The 13487-nt window shown below is 39.7% G+C and overlaps 1 protein-coding gene across 1 annotated transcript in view; it reads left to right on the top strand.

Annotated features, from left to right (window-relative positions):
* The window catches only part of KITLG (KIT ligand), a 75507-nt gene that overhangs the window by 34394 nt on the left and 27626 nt on the right, over positions 1-13487 (top strand). The window contains 1 exon segment of the mRNA XM_040637810.1: positions 4048-4110. Within this exon segment, the coding sequence (XP_040493744.1) occupies positions 4048-4110 (63 nt within the window).

Here is a 13487-nt window from a genome sequence, read left to right as displayed (position 1 = left end):
AGCCCTCGTGAAGTGTCTTGTTTTTGCAGTTTTATGCATTTTACAGTCTGGCATAGCATTGACCTCTTCATACGCCAAACCACAAAAGCTCATTGGAATAATTTGGCTTTTGGCAAAATTTCCCATCAATTAAGTTCCATTTTTTTTTTTTTTTGTTTTTTTTGCCCTGAACTTATTTTACTAGAATTAGTTTTTTTCAAAATCTATAGTTTTGATTACTTATCCATTTAACCCTATCAACGGGCTACTTCCCTGGAATCTAAACCTCATTTCTGGTTTTTTTCAGCTTCCGGTCTCTATATAAATATTAAATGCATGTTCAGCACTTTTCTAGTGGTCTTATTTTTTTTTTTTTGAAGATTTTATTTATTTGACAGAGAGAGAGACAGCCAGCCAGAGAGGGAACACAAGCAGGGGGAGTGGGAGAGGAAGAAGCAGGCTCCCAGCAGAAAAGCCTGATGTGGGGCTTGATCCCGGAATGCTGGGATCACGCCCTGAGCCGAAGGCAGACGCTTAACGACTGAGCCACCCAGGTGCCCCTCTAGTGGTCTCCTAAACAGTTCCTGGTCTCTGTTCTATCCTTGGTTCACTCCATACCTTCCAGACCAGTCTTCCTGAATTTACTATCCTGATCCCTCCCTGTTTGGACGTTCAGTGTAGTACCACTACTTCCATGAGAAAGTTAGATCAAACTACATTTTTAGTAATTACCTAATTGACTCCCTTTATTTTACAGACGAGTGGTAGAAGTTCTATGGAGAGGAAATGAGGCAGAAGTGACTTGCTAGTGGGGTCTGGTGGCAGAGCATGTCCTACTGAACTTTACTGCCTCCCACTGGGCCTCCTTAGCCCAACATTACAGTCCTTCTCTAATGTAGCATTCTTGGCATATTTCCTATCTCTTACCTGCTGGAGCCTGAAGTATCTGTCCGTGGCCTCCCAAACACACCTGTGCTTTCCCATTTCTTTGTCTTTGCATATGACCCCTCCTCCATCTAGAATGTCCCACTCTCTTGCAATTAATATAAACCCATCTTCATGTACATACCATGCTTAAGCACTTGGTGTTTTAAATGAGTTACTTAGTCCTTATTTAGTCTTTATAAATTCACTAGCTAGATTTTGTTATGATTCCCATTTTACACATGTCAAAATTAAAGCTAAAGCAGATTAAGTAACTTGCCCAAGATCTGAGTTAACATGCAGAAGAGCCTGGATCCAACCTGAACATTGTGTCCCCAGAACCTGTGCCGTGACTCCTCCATCAAATTAACTCAAAGGAACATCTTCTAAATTCCAGGCCAAAGGCTCCCTCCCTCTACACTGTCAAACCTTCTGTAATGATCAATGTATATCAAAGAAGCTGAATATATCACAAAGTTATCTGTGTTCTCTGAGTACTCTTCAACACACTCTAAGTGCTTAGAGAGTCCTACAATAATTCAGGAAGCAACCATAAAAATCTACAACTTGACTTTCTAAGTCATCTTCCAAATGCAACTGGAAAGGAACCAGTGGCAACCAAGAGAGTAACAGAGGGAGCCTGCTCTGTAGAACACAGTGCTGACCCGAGCACGGAGGGCCAGGTTAGTATTCTCCCTACATCAGGAACTCCTGCCACCTGCCACCTTGAGATACCAGTTAGCCCCTCTGAGCCTCCATGTCTTCATCTATAAAACAGGCTTAATAGCATATATCTCATGAGGTTGTGGCAAAGCTTATATATATAAACTTGTTATAAATTGCAAAGCATTTTTTCAAAAATAGTATTTTCATCCCATCAGAAATTAAATATCAGTAAATCAGCTTAAGGCAGAAATTATTATTATGTACCGCCCCCCAAGTAGTAAGGTATGTAGATTTCAGTGTGTTTCAGTAAGTTGACTTCTTTCAACTGATTTTTATATGTAGATTACTAATAAAATGGAATTGGCCATATCCCTTATGTTTTTTTCTGCTCATTAGGTTTATGTATATACTCAGGTCCTAAGCTTTCTGAATACTAATTCCGTCAATTTTATATAGATAGATAGATTAGATAATGTAAATTATTCTGAAGGAGGGGCTAGATTGTCGAGCAGGTTGTGTTCAGAACACCTGCCATTTCTTGTCATGTTTCTCCATCCGGAATGGCTTTAATTTACAAGGTTGGTTCATAACATAATACAATGTTGCTGCTCAGTCTAATTCCAGCATTCATACCTACAAAAGCGTCAGCTGAGTCTTTGCCAGCAGGGCTTACATAAAATGACTGGGTCATTTTGCTTTTCAAAGATGGGCATGAAGATCCAAAAGACAAAAGAAATTTTGGAAGCCTGGTGGGAAATCTGACCGAGAGGAAGAAAGTGCCCAGGAAAAACATGCAGAGAGTGGAGGAAATGTGTAGTAGAACATCAGTGGTGAGGGAGGCTCTCCTGTCAAAGATCTGAGTTCTAGTCCGTACGTTACACTCTGTAACTGTGTGACCTTGGTCTAGTTACTTGACCTCTTTGAGCCTCAAGTTCTTCATTTGTTCAATAGAGATAATATGTCACAGGGATTGGAAGATTGGAGGTGATCATGCAATGTAAGCCCTTATTGAGCACACTACCTGGCCCATATTGAGAAAATTGTAGGCTCAAGACTAAGATGAGTGTGAGATGGTACCATTGGAGGTAGACTGGTAGTAAGCACAAAAAGGGATCCGTTACTACCTTGGCTCCCTTCTGACTCACTTATGCCTTTGCCTATATTCCTTTCTCACCAAATTGTTCTCAGATTCTAGAAGCTATTGGCATGGCCAAGAAGAAACCTACAGATTGTGTTATGGGAGACTTGTCAGAGGTGACCTAGTCCAGCAAACAGGAGCAAGATCCTAGCTTAATATGGGGAAGAGCAAAGTTTTCAGAGAAAGGATGAGGGGGAAAATCTGCGAAAGTAAGGTAGACTTATTGAAGACGTAATAGTGCAAAAGCACTTTTTTACACCATATATTGTCTTAAGACTCATGGTCTAAATCAGTTGTTGGCTATATTTAGCTGAAAATTCTAATCATGGTGGTATGACAGAGCTGGTGCTGTACCTAGAAAAGGAGATAAGGGAACCTAGAACTCTGTGACGTACCAGATCTATACCTGGGAAGTCAGTTGCCAGCATATCCCTTAATACAGAATATGGACTGCTTATGATGTGTTTGGCTCATTCAGTTATCTCGTTTGTAAACTATTTGACATGGGTACTTTCATCAGCATTTTATAGATGAGAGAAAGAAACCAAAGTACACAATTTAAATTTGGTTCCAAATTAGGTATGTGTTCAACACATGCCACAGTGACTGATGGAAAGGTGTTAGATATTTTTAAAAAGCCTTTAAAAGAAGCTAGGTAGACATTTGAGACATTTCCAATGTTCAGGCCTAGGTCAGCAGATTAAGTTATCTCACAGAACTGAATCTCTGCAAATTGTTTAAGTTAGAAAGCATTTGCATTACAGGAATAGTATTCTTTTGAGGTTTCACTGACATTTTTTTTCTAGGATCAACAAGTTCTCCAACTTGCATCAAAATCACCTGGAGGACTTAAGTTTAAGATTCAGTAGGGCTGATGTGGCCTGAGAATTTGCATTTTTAGCAGTTCCCTGGCGATGTTGACACATCAGTTTGAGAACCATTGACCAAAACAAAACAAAACAAAAAATATTGTATTACTGATTCTTTGGTGAAACAGTAGGATAATAGTCCTGGAAGGGAATTCCAAGAACACAGATAGAAATTGAAATTTAGATGTTTCCAAAGCTCCCTGGATTATACTTACACTCATTACTGAATTTGGAGTCTAAAAGACTTGTATTATCACTGTATTTTTGGAGACTGCTTTTGATTACAAAAGGAAATCAAGAATGGAAAATCACTATGTAAATATTGAAATGCAGTGGTAACTTAAAAACAATAAAACAGATTTGTATGTATTTTTCTCCCACTAAAAACAATATGATTAATTGCTATGTATGAATTTTCTCATGGATTTTTTTCCTTTTTTTTTTTTCTTCTTCTTTTTTTGGTCTCTATAGGTGGCAAATCTTCCAAAAGACTATAAGATAGCCCTCAAATATGTCCCCGGGATGGATGTTTTGGTAAGTGGACTGTACATTTCCGAGTTTCTTTTTAGTAACTGACAAAAGAGATGGGATCATTCTATTGAGACAGGAAATTATCTGCCATTTAGGAGTTAGCTAATGGTCGGTATTTGAAGAAAGTATCCTTGGAATTCAACTTGCATGGTTTTGTTTTTGTTTTATCCTCAAGTAACTGCTAAACTTTACTTATGGGTAAGCACTGCAGCACATGCGACTTAGACCTGTACTTTTAAAGTAAGATCATCTTCCTTAGAGCTAGCCACAGATTTCTCTTTCCTTCAGCTTCCTCCTAAAAAAGGCTTGAGTATAAAAGTAGGCAAATTCTTTGCATATCTGAGAAGGTCCTTTATAAGTCTCTTTCCTATTTAATTTGAGACCACCATGTATTTTATCTCAGAATTTATTAGTCAATAGATTCTTAGAAACTTACAATATAAATATGAGGTTATGATTATAAATATATTGTTATTACTGCAACCAAGAAATTTTATTTTTCTGATTACAAATTATCAGAATTCCTACATGAAGAAATTTTGAAAGCATAGAGATGCCTATGTACCCACCGCATAGCTTGTTAAACCCTACCGTGGTGCCATATTTGCTTCAAATGTACTTTTTAATGAAACATTATAAATATTACTAAAGACCCCTGTATGGCCTCTTTCTTGTCTCCACTGGTCCCCACTTTGTCTCTTCCAGACAACCTATTAGGAATAAGTCTTCTGAGCTGAAATTTTTCATTCCACTGCATGTTTTCAAGGCTTGGCATGAGGATAGCATCCCCTGGGTTTGTGTTGAATGTAACAAGGCATAGCAGCCCCCACCCACTCTTTTCCATTTACTGCAAATCTGTACTCATACATAAGTTACTGTAATTTTTGCATATTTTCATACTTAGTAGCATTATACTGTATATACCACTTTGCAACTTGCTTATATTTTGTAACATATGTTGACATGTACTGATCCATGTTGATTCATTTTAACTGCTGTATTGTGTTCCTTGAGTTCATTTAAAATCATTTGGGTGACTCCCCAAGTAGACATCTTTCCATGACTAATGAAATACTTATTACAGATCCACTTTGTGCAAGCTGTCTTAGGCTTTGAGTACTTTTTGTGGGTTAGTCCATCAAAATTATTACCAGTTTAATTGTGTTAAGCACATCGCTAAGTGCTTGTGCTTAAAAAGTCTTTCAAAGACGGACTCTAAGGTTATCATTTCAAGGGACTGTCAAAGGCCTGTTTCTTTTCATTAGGAAACTAAGCATTTAAGTTAGCATGAACTATCTAAAGTTCCTTAGAACATGTCTTTTCATGTTGAACCAGATATCCTCAAGTCCAGGTCAGTGTCTGTCCCATTGAATTAGGGGTAGTTCTCTGGAAATAGGAATGTAAAATCATAGCAGACTGGAAGCTAATTAATCTAATCATTCAGTTACTCAGGGAATAAGTACAGTATTTGTTTAGGAAAAAATGTGGAGCCAGCACCTTACCAGATATTTTTAAGAAACAAATACATCACCTAGCCTTATGTGCAAAAACCTTTAATAATAACTAGGTGAGGGGATGATTGGGCCTTTTTATAATGCTTTTTTTTTTTTTTTTTTTTTTCAAAATGATTTCACATATTTATCTCCTTGGGTAATTAGAAAAACCCTTCCAGGAAGGCAAGGTATCTACTGTGATTTGTGTGATTTCTGTTTTACAAATGACCCAATGAGGTTTACAAGTATTTCACCCAAGGTTATGCAACTAAAAAGTGACAGTCTTAAAAGGAAACCTCAGGTCATCTGACATTGAACCTTGGGTTACAGAATGTGAGTATCTAAATAAATAATTACAATAGCAAGCAAAGGTGTTCTTTTTTAGATTTTTGTTTGAGGGAGAGCAGAGGGAGAGTGAGAAAGGGAGCAGCAGACTCCCTGATGAGCAGGGACACAGGACCCTGAGATTATGACCTGAGCTGAAGGCAGATGCTTAACCCAGGGCGCCCCCGGGAAGGTGTTCTAAGTGAACCATTTAAGTAATAAGATGTACCCTGCCCCTGACTGGAGAAGCATTTAGGTCTGTGATTGCCAAACTGACTCAAATCATGCAGCTCGTAATGTTAAACTGAAAATAACAAAATAGATTATTTTGTGCTGGTATAATCATAGATTGTGCTAAATCACAGATTTCAGTATGGGCTGGTGGTAGCAAGAGCCAAACTTGTAAAAATAAAGCTGAAAGTGTTTCTGTAATTGAGAAAAGTCCACTATTATTTGATCTTGGCATACTGTCCTGGCATAACTGGAGAAACTTTGTTCTTGGCTACCACAATTGGCAAGAAAAATAAGTCCGTGCAGAGGGTTTGGGCAGAAACGGGTCGTAGGCTTTGTTTTACCTTTATTTTAAAATGTGAGTTTCTGCCAAGACCAGAGGAGTTTCCCAGTGGAGAGGCCAGTGATGATTTGTCAGTGGTCAGAGTCCCAGCTGCCTTATCTTTTGTTTCTAAACAATAGAGGGCGGAGTAGGAATCAGAATGGGTACCAGAAAGATGCTCTGGGGCCAAAGCAATAAAATTCTGCCTGAGGCACTGGGCAGAAGAAGGCTCTAGAATAGAATACAGTTCATTGTCATGCTTTTGGTTTAAAAATCTGTTAAATACTCCTGAAAGAGGAGGGGACTACTTTTCTAAGAGACCTCCTAGAAAATTACGTAGCAGATTCTCTCTCACAAATAGCAGGGTGTGCCCAACCAGTAGGTATTTAAATCCAACGATAATTACCAATTCTATTTTTAACTCTTGAAACTGTATCGCCAGACTGTTAGGATTTTAAGTCACTTACCGTAAAAATCCTAAACGTTTCTGATCCTTCCATTTACCAGTAATGTTACCACAGACAGAAAGACCAGAAATTGGGTTGCTGAATTTGTGCCATACGTCTGCAGTCATTCTGATGTTTATAAAATGATATAAACTATGACTTGCTTATAGTATTTGAGTAAAAAAAAAATTATCAGTTTTAATTATAGATTCACCAAGTTTTAACTTTTTATTCGGAAATAATTTCAAATTTACAGAAAAGTGATGAGAATATTCTAAGAACACTCACTCTTTAATCCACATTCACCTATTTTTAACATTTTTGCCTCATTTGCTTTACTAGATGCTTTCTGTGCACAGGTGTGTGTTGCTACTTTTCTAAACTCACTGAGTCACTCTTTAACCCTAAATGCTTAAGTGGGTATTTCCTAAGTAAAGGATTTTCTCTTACGTAACCACAGTATAGTTGTCAGTTTTGATAAATTTAGCAGTAACAAAATATTTAAATCTATTGGCTGTATTTCAGTTTTATCAAAATTTCTTTTTTAAGTATTTCTTTTCTTCCAATACTAGATCCAATCTAGGATAATGATTTGCATTTTTGACATTCTGTGTGATAGACAGAATAATGGCTCCAAAGATATCCCAGGCTGTGAATATATCACCTTACATGGTAAAAGGGACTTTGCAGATATAATTAAGGATTTGGGGATGCGGAGTTTATCTGGGATTATCCAGATGGGCATAGTCTAATCTTGTGAATCCTTGTACACATGAAAAAGGAATGTGAGAGCCAGAGAGAATGATTAAGATGTTGCAGTGTTGGCTTTGAAAATAGCGCAAGGAGCCACAGGCCAAGGGATGCAGGTGGTCTCGAAAAGCTGGAAAAGGTGGGGCGCCTTGGTGGCTCAGTTGGTTAAGTGTCCTCCTTCAGCTCAGGTATGATCCCAGGGTCCTGGGATTGAGCCTGGGCTCTCTGCTTAGCAGGGAGTCTGCTTCTCCCTCTGCCTCTGCCCCTCCCCCAGGCCATGCTCTCTCTCGCTCTATCTCAAATAAATAAAATCTTAAATAAAATAAAAGCTGGAAAAGGCAAGGCAAGGAATTCTCCTCTAGAGCCCCTAAAAGAAAGCCAGCCCACATGAACACCTTGATTTGAGCCTAGTAAGACCTGTTAGATTTCTGACCTCAGGAATGGTAAAATAATAAATTTGTGCTGTTTTAGGCCCACTAAGTTTGTGTAAACTAATATTTCAAGTCTCTTTAGTCTGCTTTAAAAGTTCCTCAGCCTCTCTATGACATCGACATTTTTGAGTAACACAACCATCCCTTTTACGTAAAATGTGTATCTTTGAAACGTTTGATCGATGCTTCTTAATGATTATATTCAGATTATGTATTTCAAGCCATGATGCTACATAAATGATGAAACATCCTCAGGTTATCACACACCCATCTTCCCCTCAAGGTGCTCAAACAGATCCCCTGGTTAACGTGTTCCACTAGTTCTATGTATTTACCTATCAGCAACTCAAAAGCAATGTTTGAGGGAGATGTTTTAAGACCATGTCCAGTTCCTCATCAAAGTTTCTCCCCCAAATTTAGCATCTGTTGATGATTCTTACCTAAACCATTCTTTACTGTATGTCACATCAGTTTTTAATTATTTTTAAAGGCAAGGTTAAACAAGTCCTTGGGAATACGTAACATCGTTTCTAACCATAATCCTGCCGGCCGCCTTCCCTGGGCAGCACCCTTACCCGGGTGTGCAGGATTCCAATTCTCAACTCTTCCCGCCTTCTTTTGCCGGGCCCTGCTGCTTCTGGGCTCTTCCCATCTCCCTTGCCGTTCCAGGACTTCTCATTTGAGGTTTTGACTCTTCTTGAGTAGACAGCGTGATTAAACAAACACCTGGGGCGCCTGGGTGGCTCAGTTGTTAAGCATCTGCCTTCGGCTCAGGGCGTGATCCCAGCATACTGGGATCGAGCCCCACATCAGGCTCCTCCGCTGGGAGCCTGCTTCTCCCTCTCCCACTCCCCCGCTTGTGTTCCCTCTCTTGCTGGCTGTCTCTCTCTCTGTTAAATAAATAAAAATCTTTAAAAAAACAAACACACACCTAATTATTTTACCCCTCCTTCTTCATATAGTTTGAGTGTCTGTATGCCTGTAGCTCTTAGGAAACAGAAAAAAGGAGCTCCTTAAACAAGGCCTCTAGACCCTCATGCTGTGCACCTTTGCAAATCCTCTTCCAGCCCCACGTCCTCACGTGTTCCCTGTGGCCCCTGTTCCTCTGCACATGACTTCCTGTGTACCTGGTCTGACCTTTGATTCCAGTAACTCCAGACTCTTGGTTTCGTTTTCACTTCTGTAAGGGAGGCTTCCTTTCCCTCCTTGATGAAGCCCAATCGTCCGGTTGGAAGCTGTCTTTGTGACCTTCTTCAAAGTAGCAGTTTTCCGTTTGTCGATTTATTTAATTGATAACCTTCCACTTAGACCTGTAAACTTCATGAGGGCTGGGATTGTCTGTGTTTGCTCTGTTTTATATCGTCAGTGCCTGACGACCAATAGGCACTTAATAAATATCTGCTGAGAGAAAGTGTACAAGGAAGGAGAAAAGTTCCCAGGTAATCTCTTGTTATTCTCCCGAGGCACAAATTTGACCTCAGTAGAGTCCACAAGACTGTGTCGCGGTGAGTGCCTGTAACCCCTCACACAATACCTGCACCTCAACATTACTGCTATCCTTTTTTTTGGATGTGTGTACATTTTATTAAAAATCTTATGCATAAGGTATTATGCAATTTTTAGGAATCATGGTTTCCTTGAGGCTTCTATGAAACTACTTTCACGGAGTCATTTCTGTATTCAAGGACTTTCTCATTGTTCCAGTGACTAAAGGCTGAATGCCAAATTCCTGAATCTGATGTTCATGACTCTTCATAATCTTGTCTCATCCTAACTGCCTCATCTTAATAGCCATTATTCCCCAACACACACCTGCCAGCCAGCAAGATGCATCCCTGCCTCCTAAAATTACCATGCTAATTCTCAACTCCAAGACTTTGCTCAGGGCTACCTCCCTTTGCCACGGATGCCCTTTCCTTTTCCATGCACTCATTCCAATTCTACCTGCAGAATCATGCAGTATCTTGCAGCTGAAAGCAAGCTCATGGTCCTCTCATTTAAGGTCAGGATGAGATCCCGCTTTCTCCCCGGGGCCGTTTTCTACTGTTCAAGCCCATGCCTTCTTCCCTGTATCATTTGGCCAGTAAAAACTGGCATTACCCCTGCTCTGCTTGGCTCGGGGGACACAGTGGTCAACAACACCAACATGGTGTCTGATCTGTGGACCTCACCTTTTAGTCCATCATCTCTGAATTTTTAGAGAATTTGTCCAGAAGCTATTCATTTTGAGTACCTGATCATATATTGCTTACAGAGCTGTTTAAAATTGTATGTATTATGTATTTGTCTCAAAGTGTTGTGAGAAATAAGATCGGAAAAGTCCAAGAGATAGAATATATACATTTGTCAAATGGTATCATTATTTGTTTTCTTTTTACTGTGTTTTATTTGTCTAAAGATTAGAGACCAAATCTTTCACTCCTCTGTATTTCTTCACCATTCAAGCAGGCAGGTGTTACTCAAAAACTGCTTACCAGTAAACATTTAACTGTTGGGAAAAAAATGTCCTGATTTCCAAATCTTGAAGGAGTCCATCTTATTTGTTTAGAGTTCTTTAGTTCTCCCTAACAGTAATGAATTGAAACTTAAAGAAGGAAGGAAAGGGGGGGGGGATCCAGTTATAAGGATGCTGAAGAACAGCATTCTAATAAAAGGGCAAGGATGTGGCCAGGCTTCATGAAGGGACTCCAGCCAGGATTGGAAAACTACTGGGTTTTCCTTTTCCTCTCTCCAAGTCTCTGCATCTCTGCTTTATTCTCTTCTGTGTAGAATTTGTGTTCCGTCATCTGGTGAAACGTGGCTACCCCACACTCCCAGCTTTATATATTTGCAGTTGTAGCACTGCTCAGAGACTGTTTAGTTTCTGTTATCTACCGGTTTGGGGGAGAGACTTCCGGCTGGTCCAACTGGCTTCCGGGTCTACCATCATCCAATCAGTTAGGGTCACAGGGCAAGTTCACTAGTAGGTATGGATCCTGAGGCTCAACCCCTATGATTAGTAGTTCTTCCTATAGAAATAGATTAAATCAGCCAAGTAGACACTGTACTTATCTACTTCTACCTCCCATATAATAATGTATTTATTAAAAATGAGTAAGTATAAAATGTTAAATGAACAAAATATAACATTAAATACTATTTTTAAGTGACCCTTTGTGTACTCAAACTACAGGGCCCATCTAATAATAAGTGATTATATTAAGACACTCTTCAGAATATCTAGACCATTACTGTCTGGTACAAACATAAGGGAAGCCGTATATGTAACCTTAAAAATTGTTCAGTAGCCACATTTTAAAAAAAGTAAAAAGGAACAAGGGAATAAGTAAAATAGTTTTTATTGCAGTACATCCAAAATAACATTTTACCTTATCAAATTAAATTGCATATTTAAATTTTTTTCATATTCAAAATCGACTATGTATTTCATATCTACAGCACAATTCAGTGTGCAGACATTAATATTTCATCAGAAATATTCATTCCATATTTAGATTTTCATAAAATTTACGGTTGAAAGTGCAGATTCACATACTTAAGTTTTTCCAAATACACTTGAAAAGTTTTCCAGGCATGGGGCAGCCAGGTGGCTCAGTCGGTTGAGCATCTGACTCTTGATTTGGGCCCCAGTGGTGATCTCAGGGTTGTGAGATCGAGCCCCATGTGGCGCTCCATGCTCAGCGCAGAGTGTGCTTGAGATTCTCTCTCCCCTCCCTCCGTCCTTCCCTGTGCTTGCACGTGCTCTCCAAATAAATAAATTAAAAAAAAAAAAAAACCTTTCTCCAGTCACTGAATAGTATTGATTTTTAACTTTAAACAAGTTAAGTAAAACTAAAATTTTAGTGCTTCCGTCAGGCTAGCCACATTTTGAGTGATAAGTAGCCACAGGGGCTAATAGCCCCAGTATTGGCTAGCACAGATTAGACAGAACCCATTATTTTATGGAGAAACATGAAGCTCTGAATAGATTAAGTGACTGGACTAAAATCACAAAGTGTGTTAACAGTTGGGACTAGACACCGAGCTTCTGGTTCATCACTTCTGCCCTTACCTCACCATGCTGTTCCTTCCTCACTGCGCTATTTTGTGTAGGGCTCAGGGACCATTTATAGGCCCGCCCTGGGAAACAACACATATTTATAGTGTTTGGGCTGATTACCATCTTAATCAGATTGAGGTTGCTACATGGCTTTAATTCAAGCAAGAAAATGAAAGATGCCTGAAGAGAATACTGAAGAGACCCAAATTAATTGTTCAGGGAGAAGACCCAAATAAATCATGACAAAACCCAGCTCCTCCAAAAGGGAGTTAAGATTTTAGAGATCCCACACCAGGATTGTGAGCACACACTGTTTTGCAAAGTGCTTTTATAGAAATGTTTGAAATTCGCCTGCCGTGGAATGTTTGAAAGTAGCAGGGGAGTGTCTGTTCTCCAGCCCTCAGAGTAAATACTAGAAGGAGAGTAAAGAAAGTCCACTAAAGGCAATTGGCATTTGCTGTTTGGTTGTGACAGTTGGCTCGGAGAAATTTATTTTCATCAGTATTACTCTGAGTTCATTGAAGTGACACAGAAGGAGCCATTTCCATCCCCCAGAGCTCCCTTAGTCGAGTCTAAGCACCAGTATGCCTGGTCCAGATGTGAGACCGCAAGACTCATGGTCAACCTGGCGGAAAAAGTACTGCAGCTGTATGTGCTTTGTACCACTGGTAAAAGAACGAGGTGAGTCTTGGTGTTCTCATGTTTCTGTTTTAAATTTATTGTACAACCTTGAACAAACCACTTCACGGCTCTAGGTCCTGGTTTTCCCATTTATGAAATTGGTGGGACTGGAGCAGGTGGTCTTCAGTATTCCTTCCAGATCTAAGCTATTGTGATTCTCAACTGCATGGCTCTAGGTTCTTTTGATTTCTCAGCCAGGAGGTGAATGCTGGAAGCACAAGAGGAAAGAAAGGAATGCTTTGTGCCCTGGGCGTTCATACCTCTGATTGTGGCTAGACTGAGGCTTGACACACACATATTAAAGCAAAGAAAACAAAAACAATCGAACTGGGCAGTGATGCTGGTAGTTAGAGTAGTCGGATTAGAAGACAGGGTGCACGCTTGTGACTGTTCCTCAGAGGGCTCATGATTTATGAGTCCGTGCTTTTCTCCCTAAGAATCGCTAATGGATTCATGATCCCAACTCCTGTGTAGGGAACTTTCACAACATAGAGACCTACCTTAGGCCCACTAAGGAAGCACACAAGTATCTCTATACTTAACAACTACCAAATGGACAGTAGTGCCAAGTGTGTGCATGAGGAAATGTTACGTTTTGTCCAGTTTCACCCTCTAATTCCATAAAGCTCATGGTGACTGCTCTTAGGGACGCCCCCCCCCCCC

This window comes from Ursus maritimus, unplaced genomic scaffold (genome assembly GCF_017311325.1).
Source record: "Ursus maritimus isolate PB19 unplaced genomic scaffold, ASM1731132v1 scaffold_21, whole genome shotgun sequence".
Classification (NCBI taxonomy): Eukaryota; Metazoa; Chordata; class Mammalia; order Carnivora; family Ursidae; genus Ursus; species Ursus maritimus.
The sequence above is the reverse complement of the archived record's forward strand: the minus strand, read 5'-3'. Positions and strand labels throughout refer to the sequence as shown.